The sequence below is a fragment of the Dromaius novaehollandiae genome, chromosome 39, assembly GCF_036370855.1.
Source record: "Dromaius novaehollandiae isolate bDroNov1 chromosome 39, bDroNov1.hap1, whole genome shotgun sequence".
In the NCBI taxonomy this organism is placed as follows: domain Eukaryota; kingdom Metazoa; phylum Chordata; class Aves; order Casuariiformes; family Dromaiidae; genus Dromaius; species Dromaius novaehollandiae.
In genome coordinates, this window is record NC_088138.1 from 158,974 (window position 1) to 180,045 (window position 21,072).

The following is a 21,072-nucleotide window of genomic DNA, read 5'->3' on the forward strand; positions in this document are numbered from 1 at the left end:
TCGCATCCACGGTTTAATATCGTCTTCGTCTGTACAGCACCGGCTCGCGACGGCCCCAGACGCGGCCCCGCCATCGCTGCGGCGAGCTGTGGCCGGTCTCAGCCCCGCGGCCGCCCCCCCCACGCGGGGGGGGTCGCGAAAGTGTACATTGCATGTACAGAGCTCATATATATATATACATATATATTTATACTCTATTTATAGATCTGCGGTGTTAAAAAATAACTCTGGGGCCCGGCGGGCCGGGGGCTCTGCTGCGCCCGGCCCCGAACGTCCGCCCCGGTGGTGCAGGAGGGGCCCAGGCGTCCGGGCCCCGGGGGGGGACGAGGGAGGGGCCCCGCGGCGAGTCCGTGTGTCCGGCTCTGCCCGATCCCGGCGTCCCGGGGAGGCGTTTCCCGCGGTGCCAGGCGCCGAGCCGTGCCGAGTCCTTTCGCACCGCGCTGGGCCGTCCCGCGCCGGGCTGCACCACGCCGAGCCGCGGTGCGCTGCACGGAGCTGTGCCGCGCCGTGCCGAGCTGCTCTGCGTCCTTCTGCAGTGCGCCGAGCCGCGCCGAGAGCTGCTGCACCGTGCCGAGCCGTGCCAAGACACGTTGCACCGTGCCGAGCTGCGTTGCACCGTGCCGAGCTGTGCCGAGCCGCGTCGCACCATGCCGAGCAGTGCCGAGCTGTGCCGAGCTGTGCCGAGCCGCGTTGCACCGTGCCGAGCGGCACTGAGCTGCGCCGTGTCGTCCTGCACCGCGCAGAGCCGCATGGCACCAGACCGCGCCGAGCCGCGCCGCCCCTTGTTGAGCTGTGCCGAGGTGTTTTGCACCGTGCCGAGCCGTGCCGAGCCGTGCCGAGCCGTGCCGAGCGCTCCTGCACCATGCTGAGCTGTGCCGCGGTGTGCTGCACCGTGCTGCAGTGCGTTGCAGCGTGCCGTGGTGCATTGCACCGTGCTGAGCCGTGCCGCAGAGCATTGGAGCGTGCCGCAGCGCGTTGCAGTGTGCTGCAGTGCGTTGCAGCGTGCCGCGGCGTGTTGCACTGTGCCGAGCCGTGCCGCAGCGTGTTGCACTGTGCCGCGGAGCATTGCAGCGTGCTGAGCCGTGCCGCAGCGTGTTGCACTGTGCCGCAGCGCGTTGCACCGTGCTGAGCCGTGCCGCAGTGCATTGGAGTGTGCCGGAGCGCGTTGCACTGTGCCGCAGCGCGTTGCAGCGTGCCGAGCCGTGCCGCAGCGTGCCGAGCCGTGCCGCGGTGCATTGCAGCGTGCAGCAGCGCGTTGCAGCGTCGAGCCGCGCCGCAGCACCTGCCGACAACGTGTCCGTGCCCCGTCCACGCTCGCCCGCCCGGGAGGCCCCAGCACCCGCAGTGACGACGGGGCACGCCGACGCTCTCCCCGTGCACCGTCCGCGCGCCGGCGTCCCTCCGTCCGTCCCTCCGTCCGTCCGTCCGTCCGTCCTAGGGGTCCTTGTGCGGCAGGGCGGCGGCGAGGCGCTCCAGCTTGTGGCCGTGCCGGTGCTTCTTGAGGCCGTAGGTGTTGCGGAAGGCCTCGCCGCAGGTGCTGCACTTGAAGGGCCGCCCGCCCTGGTGCGTCTGCAGGTGCTTGCTGAAGTACTTGGGGTCCTTGAAGAGCTTGAGGCAGGCGGCGCAGCGCAGGTCGCGGCGGGCGTCGTGCGAGCGCTGGTGCCGCAGGATGGAGGACAGGTAGAAGAAGCTCTTGCCGCAGAGGTCGCAGCGGTAGACCTTCTCGCCCAGGTGCACGCGCTGGTGCTCCAGCAGGTTGGAGCGGTAGCGGAAGGTCTTGCCGCAGGTCTGGCAGCGCTGGGGCCGGGCCACCACGTGCAGCCGCTGGTGCTCGGCCAGGCTGGAGGACTGGGCGAAGCGCTTGTTGCACAGGGCGCACTTGTAGGCCCGCTCGCCGGTGTGGACCACCTTGTGCTGCCGCAGGTACCAGGAGCGCAGGAAGCCGCGGCCGCAGACGGCGCAGCGGTAGGGCCGCTCCTCGGTGTGGCAGCGCTGGTGCCGCATGAGCAGCGCCGCCTCCCAGAAGCGCTTGCCGCACACGGAGCAGCTGAAGCCCCGCTTGGGCCGGTGGCTGCGGCGGTGCAGCAGCAGGTCGTAGGCGCCGGCGAAGCTCTGCCCGCAGACGCCGCACGCCAGCGTCCGCCGCACCAGGTGCACGTACTTGTGCGTCACCAGCGCCAGGAACTGCTTGAAGCTCTGCCCGCAGGTGCCGCAGCTGAAGCGCTCGCCGCTGGGCACTACCGGGTGCTGCTCGGCCGCGGCGGCGGCGGTCACGGTCGCGGTCACGGCGGTCGCGGCGGTCTCGGCCTCGCCGGCGGGCGGCAGCCGCTCGGGGGCCGCCTGATGCACCAGCTGGTGCCACATGAGGTTCTCGATGAAGCCGAAGGCCTTGCCGCAGGCGTCGCAGCCGTAGGGCTTCTCGGCCGCGTGCGCTTCCTTGTGGTTGACGGCGCGGAAGAGGTCGGGGAAGCGCTCGCCGCACTGCCCGCAGCCGTAGCCCGGCTCGGCGGCGGCGGCGGCGGCGGTCGGGGCGGCACCGGGCAGCGGCAGGCGGTGGATCTGCTTGTGGCGCGTGAGGCTCTGCGGGTAGCCGAAGGCCTTGCCGCAGAGCTCGCACTTGTAGGGCCGCTCGCGCGTGTGCACCACGTGGTGCTTGGAGAGGTGGAAGGACTCGCGGAAGCGCTTGCCGCACACCGCGCACTGGTGCGGCTTCTCCCCGGTGTGGATGCGCTCGTGCCGCTTCAGCGTCTCCCGCCGCCCGAAGCCGCGGCCGCAGATGCCGCAGCAGAAGCTCTTCCCGCCGGGCAGCAGCAGCGGGTGGGCGCCGAGGAGGCCCCCCGCCGCGCCCGCCAAGCCGGCTTTGCCCTCCGCCTCCGCCGCCGGCCCCTGCGAGCCGCCGGGATACGCGGAGGAGGAGGAGGAGGAGGAGGCGGAGGAGGAGGCCTTGGCGGCGGCGTGGACCTGCCGGTGCCGCAGCAGGCTCTGCGGGGCGGCGTAGGCCTTGCCGCAGACCTCGCAGGCGTGGTGGGGCCGGGGCCCGGCGTGGGCGGCCTGGTGCCGCAGCAGGTAGGCCGCGTCGCGGAACTCCTTGCCGCAGACGGCGCAGGGCAGCCGCAGCAGGGCCGCGTGGGTCTTCACGTGGCGCTTGAGGCTCTCGCGGCGGTTGAAGCTCTTGCCGCACGCCGAGCAGCTGAAGGGCTTCTCGCCCGTGTGGATGATCTGGTGCTGGTGCAGGTGGCTGGGCTTCTTGAAGACCTTCCAGCACAGCGAGCAGGTGAAGGGCCCCTCCGGCGGCGGCGGCGGCACGGGCGGCACGGGCGGCACGGGCGGCACGGGTGACACGGCGGTGGAGGCGGCGGGGAGCTCGGCGCCGTCCCTGTGGCAGCGGCGGTGGCGGACGAGGCTGGAGACGTGGTTGTAGGAGCGGCCGCAGGTGCCGCACTCGTAGGGCCGCTCGCCCGTGTGCACCAGCATGTGCTGCACCAGGTGCGACGACTGCTTGAAGGCCTTGGGGCAGACGCCGCAGGGGAAGCGCCGCTCCACCAGGTACCGCAGCCGCCGGAAGTAGCCCTTCTCCTCCCGGGCCGACGCCGCCTCCCCGGGCGGCGGCACCGCCGGCGGCACCGGCACCGGCACCGGCACCGGCGGCACCGCCGGGCGCTTGAGGCCGCCGAAGAGGTGCTGGTGGCCCGAGAGGTCGACGATGCCCCACTGGGGCGGGCCGAAGGCGGCGGCGGCGTCGAAGAGGGGCTGGGCGGGGGGCGCGGGGGGGAACGGCGGCGCCGCCTCCCCCTTCTTCGCCGACGACGATGACGACGACGACGACGACGACGTCGACGGCGAAGGGCCCTCGGCCTTGAAGTCCTTGGGCTTGGGGCGCTCGAAGGGGGGGCCGCCGGGGGGGGCGGCGGCGGCGGGTAGTCGAAGGGCGGCGGGGGGCCGGCGGGCGCCGGCGGGGCCTTGGGGGGCTCGTGGCCGTAGGGCTCGGGGGGCTCGAAGCGCTGCTGGTTGAGGAAGTCGAGGAAGTCGAAGGGGTAGCTCTGGAAGTGGACGCTCTCCTCGCTCACGTTGGCCTCCATCGCCGCCGGGGCGGGGGCTTGGGGGGGGACGCGGCCTGCGGGGGGGGGGGACAAGGGGGGACGGGGTGAGTCCGGGGGCAACAGGGCTGTTAAAGAGTGTTGAACCGAAACTGTCTGGGGCAGTGATAATTGCTATGATTTGGAATCTCCTCTTCCTCCTCCTCCTCCTCCTCCTCCTCCTCCTCCTCCTCCTCCTCCGCCTCCTCCGGACCTTGAGACACAACCGCCAGACCCGACAAAACCGGAGGTTCAACCGTCACCGGAGGCCGCAAAAAGCAAAAACGAGGCGAAAACCAGCTTACCTCGGAACGACGGCGAGAGCCGGGGAGGAGCAGGAGACCCCAGACCCCACAGCTACCGTGGGTCTAACCCCCGCGTGAGGGGTGGGAGCTGCAAGCTGGAAAACCTGTAATTGCCCGGGATTCGGTTACGTTGGGTCCCTCGCTGAGGCCCCCGGCTCGAGCTGCAATTACGGCACGCGCGTCATTAAAATGTAATTATCTGATTTGCTTCGATTTGGCTCTGAACTTTCCTGCGGGAACCGAGGGTCGGGCCCTGTGACGGGGCCGACGAGCCTGATTTCCACAACAGCGGCCGGGGGGGGCGGGATGGGGCTGGTTATGGGGGTCCCCTTGCTTTGGGGGGGGGTTATGGGGGTACCCTTGTCCTTGGGGGGTGATTTTGGGGGGGTCCCCTTGCCCTGGGGGGGCTGATTTTGGGGGTCTCTTTGCTTTGGGGGGGTTATGGGCGTCCCTTTGCCCTTGGGAGGGTGATTTTGGGGGTTCCCTTGCCCTGGGGGGGGCTGGTCATGGGGGTCCCCTTGATCTAGGGGGGGCGATTTGGGGGCTAAAAGCAGCCGGGGGGGTCCAAAGGGCTGGGATGGGGGGGGCCTTGCTTCGGGGGGGGGTTATGGGGGTCCCATGGGGGGGATTCGGGGGTGAATCATGGCGGGGTTGGGGGCACTGGGGGGGGGCAGGCCCTGCCCGGGGGGGGGTCTGGGGGACCCCAAGACCATGGGGGGGGGGACGCTCACCTCGCCGGGTGACGCCAGGAGCGGGACCGTCGTCCGTCCGTCCGCGGGGCCGCGGGGGGGGCGGTGGCGCCGTGGGGCAGCGGCGGGGGAGGCGGGGGCCCCGGACGCCTGGGCCCCCGGGGGGGGGGTCTGCCGGGGCCGCCTGGAGCCCGCGCCGACGGGCCTGGCCGGAAGCGCCTCCCCCGCCGGAGCCGGAACCCCCCGGCCCGGCCCGGCCCCCCCACGTGACGGGACCAGGGGGGGCGACGCCTTCCCAGAGGCCTTTGCGCCCGGCCCGCGCTCCTCCCCCGCTCGGCGGGGGCCCAGGCGTCCGAGCAGGCCCCGCTCCCCCCCCCCACAAGGGGCCCAGGCGTCCGCGCAGGCCCCGCTCACCCCCCTCCCACAAGGGGCCCAGGCGTCCGAGTAGGCCTTGCCCCCCCCCCCAACAAGGGGCCCAGGTGTCCGGGCTCTGCCCCACCGTCCCCCCCCGCCCCGGGTTTTGCCCCCCAAGGGCAAACAGAGGAGCTAATTGCAGGTCGGGGCCCTCGTTAACGAGCCGGGCCCTCGTTTGGGGGCCGCGGTGTCCCCCCACCCCGGGGGGGGTGTTAATCCCCCTTCGCCCACACTAAAGATGGCGCCGCGCTGCCCCCCCCAACCAAGATGGCGCCTCTCCCGCTGCCCTTTCTCAAAATGGGCCCCGGGCCCTGCCCACACTCAAGATGGCGCCGGCGGCCTCCCGGCATGGCCCCCCCCCCCCACCCGGGCCGCCAAGATGGCGCCGACGGCGCCCACCAAGATGGGGCTGCCCCAGACAAGATGGCAGCGCTGCGAGGGGGCTGCCCACACCCAAGATGGCGCCCGAGGGGCCCTGGGGGGAGGGGGCGCCCCTGCCCACAACAAAGATGGCGCCCGAGCCCCCCCCCCGCACAACCACCCGCCCACACCCAACATGGCGCCCCCTGCTCGGTGCCCACACTAAAGATGGCCGCCAAGGGGGGGAGGGGTGCTGTTATTGGCCAATCAGAGGCCTGGATTTGGAGGGGGGCGGGGACAGCCGGGGGGGGCACAGGACGACCCCCCACCCCACCCCCCCGGGCGGAAGTGATGAGCCCCCCCCGCCCCCCCCAGCAACATGTCGGTGCCCAGGGGGAGCTGTGAGGTGGGGGGGGGGGCGCCCGGACGCCTGGGCCCCTGGGGATGGGGGGGGCAGCCCGGACGCCTGGGCCCCTGGGGACACAGGTCACAGCAGCGTCCCGGACGCCTGGGCCCCTTGGGGGTGCGGGTCAGGGCAGGGCCCCCCCGGACGCCTGGGCCCCCTCCAGCTGTGGGGGGGGGCAGCGCTCCGGGTTGTCTTGGCCCCCCCCATGCCCCCCCCCGCCCCGAGCCACCGCCACCCCATGGAGGCCGCGGCCTGGACCGGGGATGGGGACAGGGACAGTGTGTCTCCCCCCCCCCCGGCCGTGGTGGCCCGGCGGCTCCCGGGAGGCGGCGAGGGGCCGCGGGGACCCGGCTGCGACGTCCCCCCGGGGGCCGTGGTGGCACCGAGGCGTCGGGACGAGGTGCCCGTGGCGTCCGTGGGGTCCCCGTGGCTCCCGGTGTCACCCGGGGGGTCCCTGGGGCGCTCCGGCCCCCCCCTCGTTAGGGGGCCGCTAATGAACCCGCCGCCGCCGCCGGCCCCGCTCGGCTCGTTGGTCCTCGCCGCTAATGAACGCCCGAAGACGCCTCGGCTCGTTACTGGGGGGTCGTTCATGGGGGGGGGGTCATTACCGGGGGCTCATTACCAGGCCCGGGGGGGGGGGGCTCATTACCAGGGTCGCTAACGAACGCGCCAAGGGGCCCCCGTTAACACAAGGTCCGGGGGGGGGAACAGGCCCCGCCCCCCCCAACCGCGCGGGAACGGCCCGGACGCCTGGGCCCCCCCCGCTCCGGTCCCCCCCCCCCCCCCCGGTAAAGCGCGGCCCCTTTAAGGGCGCCCCCGCCCCCGCCCCGCGCCGGCACGAGCCGCCCCACGTGCTCCGGGCCCCGGAGGCCTCGCCCTCCGCCGCCATTGGCTAAAACTGGGTCAGGCCCCGCCCACCCCGGCCGGCCCCATTGGCTAAATCTAGGTCACCCGCCCCCCCCTCCCCCCGCGGCGCCCATGGCCCGGCCGCATGACGCGGCCCCGCCCCCGCGCGCTCCCATTGGCCGCGGCCGGGAGCGAAGCCACGCCCACCCCGGGAGCCCGGAGCTCCGCCCCTTTCCGTGCGGGAGGGGCAATAAGGAGAAGAGCACTGGGGGGGTGTTGGGGGGGCAGCAAGGGGGGGCAATGAAGAGGGGCAATGGGGGGCAATAAGGGGGGACGAGGGGGGCAATAAGGACGGCAATAAAGGGGGGGCAATGGGGGGCAGTAAGGGGGCAATAAGGGGGGCAACGAAGGGGTGAAATGGGGGCAATAAAGGGGGAAATGGGGGCAATAAAGGGGGCAATAAGGGGGGGCAATGGGGGGCAGTGGGGGGGCAATGAGGGGGGGCAATACCCCCCCCCCACGTCCTGCCCCGGGAGCGGCAGGCGGGTGCCGAGGGGGCGGGGCCAGCGCCCTTAGCCCCGCCCCCTCCCCGCCCCCTCCCCGGCGTCCCCGTGCGGCGGGGGGCGTGGCCGCGGGGGGCGGGGCGGGGCTCGTCGCGGGGGGAGCGGGCGGGGATTGGCGGAGGCGGCGGGGGCGGGGCGGCGCTGGCCCCGCCCCGCGCGGGGAGGGGGTTCGGGGGGGCGGCGGGGGCGCGGGGCTCGCGCTGCGCCCGCGGGCGGCACATGCCGAGGGCCGGGGCACGGCGGGCCGCGGCGGGCCAGGTCGGTACCGGCTCCGCGCCGCGCCGCCACCGGGACCGGGGGGGGGAACCGGGACCGGGGGGGGGCACCGCACCGCAGCGGCACCGGGGGGGGCACTAGGACCCGGGGGGCATCGGGACGGGGGGGCACCGCATCGGGGGACAACAGGACCCGGGGGGCACCGCACCGGCACCGGGATCGGGGGGGCGCCAGGACCCGGGGGGGCGCCAGGACTCGGGGGGGCGCCAGGACTCGGGGGGGCGCTAGGACCCGGGGGGCACCAGGACCCGGGGGGCACCGAGACCCGGGGGGCACCGCACCGAGGGGGCACAGGGACCCGGGGGGCACCGCATCGGGGGGCGCCAGGACCCGGGGGGCACCGCATCGGGGGGCACTAGGACCCGGGGGGCACCAAGACCCGGGGGGCACCGGGGGGGGGGGACCACGGGGACTGCGGGGGCACCGGGATCAGGGACCGGAGGGAGGGGGGGAACCGGGGGGGGGGGGGGACACCGGGGATCGGCGGAGGGGGGGGATCGGGACCCGGGGGGGGGCAGACAGCAGGAACCAGGGGGAGGGGCCGGGGCAGGACGCCTGGGCCCTCGGAGGGGAGGGGGGCATCTCCCCCCCCGGACGCCTGGGCCCCCCCGGACGCCTGGGCCCCTCTCGGCCGCCCTCCCGGGGGGGGGGGGGGGGGGCCGGGCCCGGCTGGCGCAGCGGGGTCAGGCGAGGTGAGGGCGGCACGTGGGCCGGGCCGGGCAGCGCACGCGTGCGGTGCGCGCACACACGTGTGCAAGCGTGACCCCCCCCCCCGCCGCCACGCTCCCCCCCCGCCCGGCACGTGCCGCCGCCCCGCGCGCGTGCGACACCCCCGCACGTGTCCGCGCACACGCATGCAGAGCCCCGCACGTGACGCGCCCCGCACACGCGTGTGCCGCCCCCCCCAGCCCCACACGCCCTCGCACACGCGTGTGCGCCGCCTCGCACATGCCTGCAGCTCACAAGACGCCGCGCACGGAGAGGGGCCCAGGCGTCCGGCCCCCCCCCTGCAGCCCTGGGGGCCCAGGCGTCCGGCTCCTGCCCCCCCCAGCCCCCACATGGGGGGAGAGCCCAGGCGTCCTGCCCCCCCCCGGCCCCCCCCCCCAGCCCCCAAAGGACCCAGGTGTCCTGCACCTCTGCTCCCCCCAGGGGCCCAGGCGTCCGGGTAATTGAGGGCCCAGGTGTCCGGGCAAAGGGGGCCCAGGCGTCCGGGTAATTGAGGGCCCAGGTGTCCGGGTAATTCGGGGCCCCGGCGTCCGGGTGATGGGGGCCCCGGCGTCCGGGTGGTGACCGGGGGGGCCGCGGCAGGGCCGGCGCAGCGGGCGCCCATGGAGGAGGCGGGCGGGTGCCCGGGCCGGACGCCGGGGCCCTTTGGGGTGCCGCCGCCCTGGGAGCGTCCGGGGCCCCTGGGCGACCTGGAGTTCGTCGACCTGGACGAGTTCCTGCGGGAGCACGGGCTGCCCGGCAGCCCCCCCGAGCGCCCCCCCGGTGAGCCCCCCCCCGTGAGCCCCCCCCGCCGGGGCCCAGGCGTCCGGGGCCTCGCCCCACCCCCGCTGCCCTCGGGGGGGCCCAGGCGTCCGGGTGCTGCCCCACAACCCACCAGGGACCCAGGCGTCCGGGTGCCCCCCCCATCACCCCCTCCCTGGGGGGACCCAGGCGTCTGGGGCCTCACACCACCCTGCCCCCCCCCCCCGAACCAGGGGGCCCAGGCGTCCGGGTGCCCCCACCCCACCCCGCGCGCTCCCCTGTCCCCTTCCCAGGGGGACCCAGGCGTCCGGGGACCCTGCTGTGCCCCTCATTGCCCCCCCCACAGCCCCCAGGTGGGCCCAGGTGTCCGGGATCTCACCCCCCCCCCAAGGGGCCCAGGCGTCCGGGTGCCCCCCCATATACTCCCTCCTGCCTCCCCCTCCCCTGGGGGGACCCAGGCGTCCGGGCCACCCCTGTCCCCCCCCCGCCCCATTCCTGCAGAGGGGACCCAGGCGCCCGGCCCTGCTGCCCCCGTCGCGATACCCCCCCCGTCGCGATAGCCCCCCCATCGCGATACCCCCCCCCCCGTCGCGACCCCCCCCGCGGGTCGGGGGGCCGGTGTGAGCCCTGTCCCGCAGCGGTGCCGCCCCGCGCGGGCGCCGGAGCCGGAGCCGGAGCCGGAGCCGGAGCCGGGGAGGTGCCGGAGGCCGCGGGGCTGCTGAGCCCGGGGGGGCCGGGGGGGCCGGAGGCCTTCGACCCGCGGCGGCGCCGCTTCTCCCAGGAGGAGCTGCGGCCCCAGCCCGTCGCCAGGAAGGCCCGCAAGATCCACGTGCCCGAGGAGCAGAAGGTGCGTGTCCGGGGGGGCCCAGGCGTCCGGGGGGGCCAGGTGTCCCATGAGTCCAGGTGGGACCCAGATGTCTGGGAGGGACCCAGGCGTCCAGGGAGGACCCAGGCGTTCGGGGGGTCCAGGTGTCCGGGGGGGACCCAGGCGTTTGGGGAGGACCCAGGCATCCGGAAGGGACCCAGGTGCCCAGGGTGGGACCCAGGCGTCCGGGGACCGGGCAGAGCCCCAGGGCCTGGGTGGGCCCAGGCGTCCAGGTGGGGCCCAGGCGTCCGGGCGGGACCCGGGAGTCCATTGGGACCTCGGTGCCGGGCAGAGGGGCATGCGTCGGGGGCCCAGGCGTCCGGGTGGGACCCGGGTGCTGGGCGGAGGGGCGCGGGTGCGTGTTGGGGGCCCAGGCGTCCGGGCGGGATCCCCACGTCCATCAGGACCCCAGTGCTCGGTGGAGGGGTGCGTGTCGGGGGCCCAGGCGTCCGGGTGGGACCCGGGTGCTGGGCGGAGGGGCGCGGGTGCGTGCCGGGGGCCCAGGCGTCCGGGTGGGACCCCCACGTCCATCAGGACCCCAGTGCTCGGTGGAGGGGTGCGTGTCGGGGGCCCCGGCGTCCGTGCGGGACCCGGGTGCTGGGCGGAGGGGTGCGGGTGCGTGCCGGGGGCCCCGGCGTCCGGGCGGGACCCAGGCGTCCGGGCGCTGCCGGCAGGACGAGAAGTACTGGAGCCGGCGCTCCAAGAACAACGCGGCGGCGAAGCGGTCGCGCGACGCCCGGCGCCTCAAGGAGAACCAGATCTCGGTGCGCGCCGCCTTCCTGGAGCGGGAGAACGCGCTGCTGCGGCAGGAGGTGCTGGCGGCGCGGCAGGAGCTGGGCCGCTACCGGGCGCTGCTGGCCCGCTACGAGGCCCGGCACGGCGCCCTCTGAGCCGGAACCGCCCGGGACCGGGGGCCGGCACCTGGAGCCGGCACCTGGAACCGGCACCCCGAAGCGGCACCCGGACACGGGGTCTGGAACCGGCACCCGGAAACGGCACCCAGACACGGGGTCTGGAACCGGCACCCGGAAACGGCACCCGGACACGGGGTCTGGAACCGGCACCCGGAACCGGCACCCGGAAACGGCACCTGGAAACGGCATCCAGAAACGAGGTCTGGAACCTGGAACCGGGATCTGGAACCAGCACCCAGAAACAGCACCCGGAAACGGGGTCTGGAACCGGCATCCAGAAGCGGCACCCAGACACGGGGTCTGGAACCGGCGCCCGGAACTGGCACCCGGAAACGGCACCTGGAAACAGCATCCAGAAACGGGGTCTGGAACCTGGAACCGGGATCTGGAACCAGCATCCAGAAACGGCACCCGGAAACGGGGTCTGGAACCGGCATCCAGAGACAGCACCTGGAAACGGCACCTGGAACTGGCATCCAGAAACGGGATCCGGAACCGGCACCCAGAAACAGGATCCAGAACCAGCACCCAGAACCGGCACCGGGTTCCGGAACCGGCACCTGGAACCGGCACCTGGAATCAGCATCCAGAACCGGGATCTGGAGCTGGGATCTGGAACCAGGATCTGGAGCTGGGATCTGGAACCAGGCACCGGCCCAGAAGCGACCCGGAACCGGCCCTGCACCGGGATCCAGAGCCGGCCTGGAACGGGCCCGGGGAACCAGCAGACCCGGCACCGACCCGGAACTGGGATCCGGAACCGGGACCGGGCACCAGCCTGGGACTGAGCTGGAACCGGCGCGGAGCCGGGATCCGGAGCCGCAGTCCGGATCCGGGATTTGGGACCGGCCCGGAGGGGGTCGGGGACCCGGGCTGGAGCCCCCCGAAACCCGGCACCGGGACCGGGAGGAGCCGGATCCGCAACCAGGATCCGGAGCCGGGACCCGGAGCCAGAACCCGGGGGGGGGGGGGGGGTGTTTCCCCGTCCCGCTCCCCCCGGACGCCTGGGCCCCTGCCCCTCCCCCCTGTAAATATTTATTCCCCGGCCCCAGGGCTGGTCGAAAGCACAACTCCGGGAGGGGCCCAGGCGTCCGGGCCCCCCCGCACCCTCCCCCGCTCTAACGGCTAGACTGCACTGCCCCTCCCCCCCGGGACCCAGGCGGCCGGGGGCCCCTCCCCCCTCTAACCACTAGACCCCGCAGCCCGGGGGGGCCCAGGCGTCCGGGGACCCAGGTTACACCGCCCGGACGCCTGGGTCCTCCGGGGGGGGGGGGGGAACGGGACGCCTGGGGCCCCCTGACACCCCTTCCCCGCCCGGTTCCTCCCGGTGACCCATTTCCAGTTCAGGCCAGTAGCGTCACTGGGAGCTGCCCCCCCCCCCCCCGGGACGCCTGGGCCCCTTCCCCAGCTCGGGACAGAAGCAAGCACGGCCCCTCCCCCCTCCCGAGGGGCCCAGGCGTCCGGGCCCCCCCCAACCCCCCCCCTGCACTTTGACCACTTTAATGCCCCCCCCAACGCGAGGGTTTTCGGGGGGTCGCGACCCCGGGGGGGGCGGGGGGGGGCGATTTTGTACAGAATAAACCTGTGAACCCACCGGCAGCGCACGCGTGACGTCATCAGGGCACATGCATGACGTCATTGGGACACACGTCATTAACACACACACATGACATCATAGAGGCACGTGTGATGTCACTGGGGCACGAGTGTCATCACAGCACACGTGACATCATCAGGGCACGTGTGATGTCAGTGGGGCACACAGGTGTAGCATTGGGGCACATGTGACATCAGGGCACACGTGACGTCATCAGGGCAAATGTGTGACATCACTGGGGCACACGAGTGTCATCAGGGCACACACGTGACATCAGCGCACACGTGTGATGTCACCAGGATGCACACCTGTGCACGGCCTCGTGTGTGTGCTTGCACACGCCTGCGGGCAGGCGCACACGTATGTGTGTGGACACACGTGTGTCACGGACCCCAGCACGACCCCCCCATGCCCCCCCCACACACGCCTGCGTCACGCGTGACCCCCCCCCCCCAAGGACAGGCCTCGCTCCAGGCTGCGCTTTATTGCATAGCTCGGCACCGTGGGACGCGGGGGGGACTGGGGGGAGCAGCGGGGGGAGCCCCCCCCCTTGGGGGGCCCAGGCGTCCGGGTGGGAGCTTGGTGCGGGGGGCAGGGCAGAGCCGGACGCCTGGGCCCCCTCCTGCCTCAGGGGGTTCCCCAAATCCCCCCCAACATCAGCAGCAGCCCCGGGGGGGGCCCAGGTGTCCGGGGCGGGGGGGGGCACCCTAGTACCATCTCCCCATGGACCCCCCCCCCCCCCGGGCAGGGCTCAGCCCCACCCCTCGACTCCCCCCAGGGTGGGGAGGGCGCCCGGACGCCTGGGCCCCTCCAGCCTCAGGGACAGGCGCCTGCACCCGGACGCCTGGGCCCCCCGGGGCCGCCTGGCCCCCCCCAGTCTCAGGAATGTGTGGCAGCACCCGGTCGCCTGGGCCCCCTCCACCCTCGGGGCCGCCTGGGCCCCCCAGCCTCAGGGACAGGTCGTGGTGCCCGGATGCCTGGGCCCCCCCGTGGATGGCTGCCTGCGCCTGGACACCCGGGCCCCCCAGGACGCCTGGGCCCCTCGTCTCAGGGACAGATCATGGCGCCCGGACGCCTGGGCCCCCTCCACCCTCAGGGACAGGCCGCAGCGCCCGGACGCCTGGGCCCCCCGGGACGCCTGGGCCCCTCGTCTCAGGGACAGGTCGCAGCACCCGGACGCCTGGGCCCCCCGGGACGCCTGGGCCCCCTCCACCCTCAGGGACAGGTCGTGGCGCCCGGACGCCTGGGCCCCTCGTCTCAGGGACAGGTTGCAGCGCCCGGACGCCTGGGCCCCTCCGTGGATGGCTGCCTGCGCCTGGACACCCGGGCCCCCCAGGACACCTGGGCCCCTCGTCTCAGGCACAGGCCGCAGCACCCGCACGCCTGGGCCCCCTGGGACGCCTGGGCCCCTCGTCTCAGGGACAGGTTGCAGCACCCGGACGCCTGGGCCCCCCCGGGACGCCTGGGCCCCCTCCACCCTCAGGGACAGGTCGCAGCGCCCAGACACCCAGGCCCCCCCGTGGATCGCTGCCTGCGCCCGGACGCCTGGGCCCCTCGTCTCAGGGACAGGTCGCAGCACCCGGACGCCCGGGCCCCCCGGGACGCCTGGGCCCCTCGTCTCAGGGACAGGTCGCGGCACCCGGACGCCTGGGCCCCCTGGGACGCCTGGGCCCCTCGTCTCAGGGACAGGTCGCGGCACCCGGACGCCTGGGCCCCCTGGGACGCCTGGGCCCCTCGTCTCAGGGACAGGTTGTGGCACCCGCACGCCTGGGCCCCCCGGGACGCCTGGGCCCCTCGTCTCAGGGACAGGTCGCAGCGCCCAGACACCCAGGCCCCCCCGTGGATCGCTGCCTGCGCCCGGACGCCTGGGCCCCCCGCACGCTCAGGGACAGGTCACAGCGCCCGGACGCCTGGGCCCCTCGTCTCAGGGACAGGTCGCAGCACCCGGACGCCTGGGCCCCCCGGGACGCCTGGGCCCCCTCCACCCTCAGGGACAGGTCGCAGCGCCCAGACACCCAGGCCCCCCCGTGGATCGCTGCCTGCGCCCGGACGCCTGGGCCCCTCGTCTCAGGGACAGGTCGCAGCACCCGGACGCCTGGGCCCCCCGGGACGCCTGGGCCCCCCGCACGCTCAGGGACAGGTCGTGGCGCCCGGACGCCTGGGCCCCCTCCACCCTCAGGGACAGGCCGCGGCGCCCGGACGCCTGGGCCCCCCGGGACGCCTGGGCCCCCTCCACCCTCAGGGACAGGCCGCAGCACCTGCACGCCCGGGCCCCCCGGGACGCCTGGGCCCCTCGTCTCAGGGACAGGCCGCAGCACCCGGACGCCTGGGCCCCCCGGGACGCCTGGGCCCCTCGTCTCAGGGACAGGCTGCAGCACCCGGACGCCTGGGCCCCCCGGGACGCCTGGGCCCCCTCCACCCTCAGGGACAGGCCGCGGCACCCGGACGCCTGGGCCCCCCGGGATGCCTGGGCCCCCCGCACGCTCAGGGACAGGTCACAGCGCCCGGACGCCTGGGCCCCCCGGGACGCCTGGGCCCCCTCCACCCTCAGGCACAGGCCGCGGCGCCCGCACGCCCGGGCCCCCCCCATCGCGGCGGCCTCAGGGGGAGGCGGGGGGCCGGGGGTGGGCGGCGGTGAGCAGCCGCGCCAGGCCGCGGTGGATCTGGGCCTGCAGCGGGCCGTACTCCACGCGCTCGCCGTCGACGGTGAGGACGCCGCGCGGCGTCAGCGGCTCCAGGCGGAAGGCGCGGGCGGGCACCCGGCCCAGGTGGGCGCAGCCGCCGCCCCAGGGCGCCCCGCGGGCCATGGCCAGCAGCAGCCGCGCCAGGGCGGCCCGCGAGACGCCGGCCCGCACGTAGCAGAGGTGGATGACGCCCTCGTCGAAGCGGGCGCGCGGGGCCGCCAGCAGCTCGGCGCCCAGGTGCGTCTGGTAGAGCGCCAGCACCAGCACGAAGTCGCCCTCCAGCGTCACCCACGACGCCGGCACCGGCTGCCCCAGCGGCACCAGCAGGTCGTCCACGGGGCCCCCCGGCGGGGCGGCCCCGGGGGACGGGGGGGCCCCGGGATGTGGGGGGTCCCCGGGTACTGGGGGGGCCCCGGCTGCATCCCCGGGGTGCAGGGGGTCCCCGGGGTGTGGGGGGGCTCCGGCTGCATCCCCAGGGTGTGGGGGGTCCCCGGGCACTGGAGGGGCCCCGGCTGCATCCCCAGAATGTGGGGGGTCCCCGGGGTGTGGGGGGTCCCCGGCCACGTCCCCAGGGTGTGGGGGGTCTGTGGGGCTCGGGGGGGCCCCGGGGTGCAGGGGGTCCCTGGGGTGCTGGGGGTCCCCAGAATGTGGGGGGTCCCCGGGGTGTGGGGGGTCCCCAGCTGCGTCCCCAGGGTGTGGGGGGTCTGTGGGGCTCCGGGGGGGCCCAGCTGCGTCCCCAGGGTGTGGGGGGTCCCCGGGCACTGGGGGGGCCCTGGCTGCGTCCCCAGGGTGTGGGGGGTCTGTGGGGCTCCGGGGGGGCCCAGCTGCGTCCCCAGGGTGTGGGGGGTCCCCGGGGTGTGGGGGGGACCCGGCTGCAGCCCCGGGCATCCCTGCAGCATCACCTGGCCGTGGGGCAGCCCCGGGCTGTGGGGCGTCCCCCGGGTGTGGGGCACCCCCAGCTGCACCCCCGGGATACGGGGCGTCCCCGTCCGCCCCCCCGTCCGCCCCCCCGGCCTCCCCCAGCACCTCCAGCTCCCCCGGCGGCTCCGGCTCCTCGGGGGTCCCGGGCAGCCCGGCCCCCCCCCCCGCCGCCGCGGGCACCGGCTCGGGGCAGAGCCCCAGGTCGGAGAGGGCGCGGGGCAGCGCGGGGGGGGCGGCGGCTGGGGAGGCCGGGGGGGCCCCGCCATCGCCGTCGCCGTCGGGGGGGGGGGGCAGGGGCCCGGGGGCGGTGGCGCTGCGGGCCACGGGGCGGCGGGCGGGGGGGCCCGGGGGGGCGGCGGGCAGGTAGGAGAGGCGGCCGCGGTAGGTGTGGAGCGCGGCCAGGCGGGCGGCGGTGCCCAGGGCGAAGCGGGCGGCCCCCAGGCGCCGGAAGCGCTCGCTGCCCACGTCCACGTCGGAGACGAAGCCCCAGGCGACGCTGAGGAAGGAGAAGCAGCGGGCGCCCGACGCCGTCGTCACCGACACCAGGTCCAGCGGCGACAGCCCGCCCTGGCACAGCAGCACCGCGCAGTTCTGCAGCAGCTCCACGCCCAGCGCCGGCGGCAGCCTGCGGGGACCGGCGCGGGGACCGGCACGGGGACGGGGACGGGGACGGACGTCAATGGGGTCCCCGGGGCCGGGGGACGCGGCGCCGGGACGTGGGGCACGTGGGGACGCGGCGCCGGGACGTGGGATGTGCGGGGATGCGGGATGCGTGGGGACACGGCGCCGGGACGTGGGGCGTGTGGGGACATGGGACACGTGGGGACACGACACCGGGACGTGGGGCACGCGGGATGTGTGGGGACACGACGCCAGGACATGGGGCACGCAGGGACATGGGACGCATGGGGACGCGGTGCCGGGACGTGGGGCACGTGGGGACGCGGGACGCGTGGGGACACGGCGCCGGGACGTGGGAGGTGCGGGGATGCGGGATGCGTGGGGACATGAGGCCGGGATGTGGGATGTGTGGGGACACGGCGCTGGGACATGGGGTGTGTGGGGACACGGGACACGTGGGGACACAACGCCGGGACATGGGGCACGCAGGGACATGGGATGCATGGGGACGTGGCACCGGGACGTGGGGCGTGCGGGGACATGGGACGTGTGGGGACGCAGCGCTGGGACGTGGGATGTGTGGGGACACGGTGCTGGGACGTGGGGTGTGTGGGGACACGGGACACATGGGGACACGACACCGGGACGTGGGGCACGCAGGGACATGGGACACATGGGGACACGGTGCCGGGACATGGGGCACGTGGGGATGTGGGATGTGTGGGGACGTGGCACCGGGACATGGGGCGTGTGGGGACGTGGGGCACACAGGAACATGGGACGCATGGGGACGTGGCACCGGGATGTGGGATGTGTGGGGACACGGGACACATGGGGACGCGGCACCGGGACATGGGGCACGCGGGATGTGTGGGGACATGACGCCAGGACATGGGGCACGCAGGGACATGGGACGCATGGGGACGCGGTGCCGGGACGTGGGGCACGTGGGGACGTGGGATGTGTGGGGACATGACGCCAGGACATGGGGCACGCAGGGACATGGGACACATGGGGACGCGGCACCGGGACGTGGGGCACGTGGGGATGCGGGATGTGTGGGGACATGACGCCAGGACATGGGGCACGCAGGGACATGGGACGCGTGGGGACGTGGTGCCGGGACGTGGGGCACGTGGGGATGTGGGATGCGTGGGGACACGACGCCAGGACATGGGGCACACAGGGACACGGGACGTGTGGGGACGTGGCACCGGGACGTGGGGCGTGCGGGGACGTAGGACACATGGGGACGCAGCGCCGGGACGTGGGATGTGTGGGGACACGGTGCTGGGACGTGGGGCGTGTGGGGACGTGGGGCACACAGGAACACGGGACGCATGGGGACGTGGTGCTGGGACATGGGGCGTGTGGGGATGTGGGACGCGTGGGGACGTGACACCAGGACGTGGGGCACACAGGGACAGGGGACACATGGGGACATGGGACCAGGACATGAGACATGCAGGGACACCGCAGGCACGGGGACGTGACACGAGGACACAGCACACGTGGGACACGACGCCGGGACGTGGTGCACGCAGGGACGCGGGGCACATGGGGACAGGACACGGGTCACGTGTGCAGACATGGGGCGTGTGGGGACGTGACACGGAGACGTGGCACATGCGGGGACACAGCACGCATGAGCACATGGCACCGGGATGTGACACAAGGACACACATGTACGGACACGGCACACGTGGACACGGCACACGTGGACACGGCACATGCAGGGGACACGGCACACGTGGGGACACGGCACCGGGACGTGGGTCACGCGCGGGGACACGGCACACGGGGGGACACGACACCAAGACGTGGCACGTGCAGGAGGGACACAACACACGCGGACGCGACACGAGGACACGGCGCGCGCGGGGAACGCGACCCTGGGATGCAGGACGCAGCACGGGGACCCGGGCGGTGCGGAGGGACGAGGGCGGGGACACGGGTCACGCGTGGGGACGCGTGCGGCAGCCCGGGACGGGGCCCGCGTCGCGCACGGGGACGTGGGGCAGAGCTCGGGGACGCGGCTCCGGCGGGGAGGTGGCCGCGGCACCCCGTGTCCCCCCGTGTCCCCGCGTGTCCCGTGTCCCCCATGTCCCCCCGTGTCCCCCGCGTCCCCGTGTCCTACCCGGCGTGGAAGTTGACGGCGCCGGCCAGGGCGTTGCCGGAGCCGCAGGGCAGGATGCCCAGGGGCATTTGCAGGGCGGCCGCCCAGTCCCGCCGCTCCATCAGCCCGTTCACCACCTGCGGGGGGGCGCGGGGGGGGGGCTCAGCCGGACGCCGGGGCCCCCCCGGATGCCAGGGCCTGCCCGGACGCCGGGGCCCCCTCCCCGGGAACGCCTGGGTCCCCCCCGCCCCCAGCACGGGCACCCCCGGGGCCTTCCCGCACCCCAACGGGAAAGGGGACCCGGACGCCTGGGCCCCTCCCGGACGCCTGGGCCCCTGGGGGGGGGGTTGGCTGGGGGTCCCCGGACGCCTGGGCCCCCGCACCTCGAAGAGGAGCCCGTCCCCGGAGACGGTGACGATGCCGTCCCACTCGGCCAGGCTGATGGTCGTCACCAGCTCCCGCGCGTGGTTCGCCCGCTCTGGGGGGGGGGGGGGACGCGTCAGCCCCGGACGCCTGGGCCCCCCCGAGCCCCCCCCCAGCGACCCAGTCCCCCCCAGCCCCCCCGACTCCCTCAGCCCCCCACTGCCCCCACCAGGCCCCCGTTGCCCCCCCACTGCCCTCCCTGGTCCCCTATTGACCCCCCCAGCCCCCCCCAGATCTCTCAACCCTCCTATTTCCCCCCCCGACCCCCATGACCCCCCCCCAGCCTCCCCCCATAGACCCCCTGGACCTCCCATTGCCCCCCCAGCCCCCCCCGCCCCATAGACCCCCCCCAAGCCCTGCTGCCCCCCTGGCTCCCCATTGCCCCCCCCAGACCTCCATCACCCCCCCAGCCCCCTATTTGCCCCCCTCAGCCCCCCCCGCCCCAGGGACCCCCCCCCAGAGCCCCGTTACCCCCCAGCTCCCTCCCCATTGCCCCCCCCAGACCCCCATCACCCCCCAGGCCCCCTATTTGCCCCCCTCAGCCCCCCCGCCCCATGGACCCCCCCCCCGAGCCCAGCTCCCTCCCCATCGCCTTCCCTGGCCCCACATTTGCCCCCCTGGCTCCCCGTCACCCCCCGCTGCCCCCCGGCTCCCCGCATTGCCCCCCGGCCCCCCCCGCTGCCCCCCGGCCCCCCCCCAGGTACCGGTCTGCACGAGGTTGAAGCTGATGCCGGCCTCGGCCATCATGGGCAGCACGTGGCTCTGGCACCACTGCAGCGCCCGGCCCCGGCCCCCGAACGGGTTCAGCAGCAGCAGCAGCCGCCGCGGCCGCGGCAGCGCCGGCCCCTCTGCGGGGGGGGGCGTCACCGGACGCCGGGGCCCCCCGGACGCCGGGGCCCCCACCCGGGCGCCGGGGACCCCGCCCAGACGCCTGGGCCCCACCATGTGGTACCATCACCCGGACACCTGGGACCCCGCCCGGACGCCTGGGCCCTGCCACACGGCACCCTCCCCTGGATGCCTGGGCCGCCCGGACGCCTGGGACCCCGCCCGGACGCCTGGGCCCCCCCGGACGCCTGGGCCCCCACCCGGGCGCCGGGGACCCCGCCCAGACGCCTGGGCCCCACCATGTGGTACCATCACCCGGACGACTGGGCCCTGCCACGCGGCACCCTCCCCTGGATGCCTGGGCCCCCCAGACACCTGGGCCCCCACCCGGACGCCTGGGACCCCCCGGACGCCTGGGCCCCATCCGGACACCTGGGCCCCACCGCATGGCACCATCACCCGGACGCCTGGGCCCTGCCACGCGGCACCCTCCCCTGGATGCCTGGGCCCCCCGGACGCCTGGGACCCCGCCCGGACACCTGGGCCCCCCCGGACGCCTGGGCCCCACCACACGGCACCATCACCCGGACGCCTGGGACCCCGCCCGGACGCCTGGGCCCTGCCGTGCGGCACTGTCACTCGGACGCCGGGGCCCCCGGGGTGGGGGGCAGCCCGGACACCTGAGTCCCCACAGGGACGGG

General features: G+C 75.2%; 3 protein-coding genes across 5 annotated transcripts; 1 reads left to right on the forward strand and 2 right to left on the reverse strand.

The window, feature by feature from the left end:
- Nucleotides 1–5,448, reverse strand: ZNF865 (zinc finger protein 865). Its single transcript, XM_064503576.1, is given in 4 exon segments — nt 1–3,845; nt 3,848–4,114; nt 4,382–4,542; nt 5,113–5,448. Coding segments are annotated over 2 exon segments (2,643 nt in total). The 5' UTR covers nt 4,080–4,114; nt 4,382–4,542; nt 5,113–5,448; the 3' UTR covers nt 1–1,434.
- Nucleotides 5,449–7,799: 2,351 nt separating this feature from the next.
- Nucleotides 7,800–11,160, forward strand: DBP (D-box binding PAR bZIP transcription factor). The gene is made up of 4 exons (XM_064503573.1): nt 7,800–7,917; nt 9,244–9,423; nt 10,041–10,249; nt 10,942–11,160. Exons 2-4 carry the CDS (start codon nt 9,264–9,266, stop codon nt 11,155–11,157), a joined length of 585 nt encoding a protein of 194 aa, XP_064359643.1. The 5' UTR covers nt 7,800–7,917; nt 9,244–9,263; the 3' UTR covers nt 11,158–11,160.
- A 2,087-nt stretch (nt 11,161–13,247) lies between these two features.
- Nucleotides 13,248–20,417, reverse strand: SPHK2 (sphingosine kinase 2). 3 transcript variants are annotated; one of them, XR_010386432.1, is made up of 5 exons: nt 20,248–20,417; nt 19,504–19,598; nt 19,142–19,257; nt 14,180–17,008; nt 13,248–14,119 (listed from the first exon to the last, which is right to left on the reverse strand). XR_010386432.1 is itself a non-coding variant. In XM_064503572.1 (4 exons), the coding sequence occupies exons 1-4, from the start codon at nt 20,288–20,290 to the stop codon at nt 15,379–15,381; spliced, it is 1,884 nt and encodes a 627-aa protein (XP_064359642.1). In that variant the 5' UTR covers nt 20,291–20,417; the 3' UTR covers nt 13,248–15,378. The 3 variants fall into 3 exon arrangements, 1 of the variants encoding a protein (XP_064359642.1); XR_010386433.1 differs by having other exon boundaries at nt 13,248–13,958; nt 14,120–17,008; XM_064503572.1 differs by having other exon boundaries at nt 13,248–17,008.
- Between the last annotated feature and the right edge of the window lie 655 nt (nt 20,418–21,072).

What these genes read in the sequence shown, in the direction of transcription:
- DBP (XM_064503573.1), top strand. Translation starts at nt 9,264, where the DNA reads ATGGAGGAGGCGGGCGGGTGCCCGGGCCGGACGCCGGGGCCCTTTGGG. An exon ending in CCCCCCCGAGCGCCCCCCCG is followed by an intron (nt 9,424 to 10,040) that starts GTGAGCCCCCCC and finishes CCTGTCCCGCAG; the next exon opens with CGGTGCCGCCCCGCGCGGGC. An exon ending in ACGTGCCCGAGGAGCAGAAG is followed by an intron (nt 10,250 to 10,941) that starts GTGCGTGTCCGG and finishes CGCTGCCGGCAG; the next exon opens with GACGAGAAGTACTGGAGCCG.
- SPHK2 (XM_064503572.1), bottom strand. Translation starts at nt 20,290, where the DNA reads ATGATGGCCGAGGCCGGCATCAGCTTCAACCTCGTGCAGACCG. An exon ending in CTTCAACCTCGTGCAGACCG is followed by an intron (nt 19,599 to 20,247) that starts GTACCTGGGGGG and finishes CCCCCCCCCCAG; the next exon opens with AGCGGGCGAACCACGCGCGG. An exon ending in GGGACGGGCTCCTCTTCGAG is followed by an intron (nt 19,258 to 19,503) that starts GTGCGGGGGCCC and finishes GCCCCCCCGCAG; the next exon opens with GTGGTGAACGGGCTGATGGA.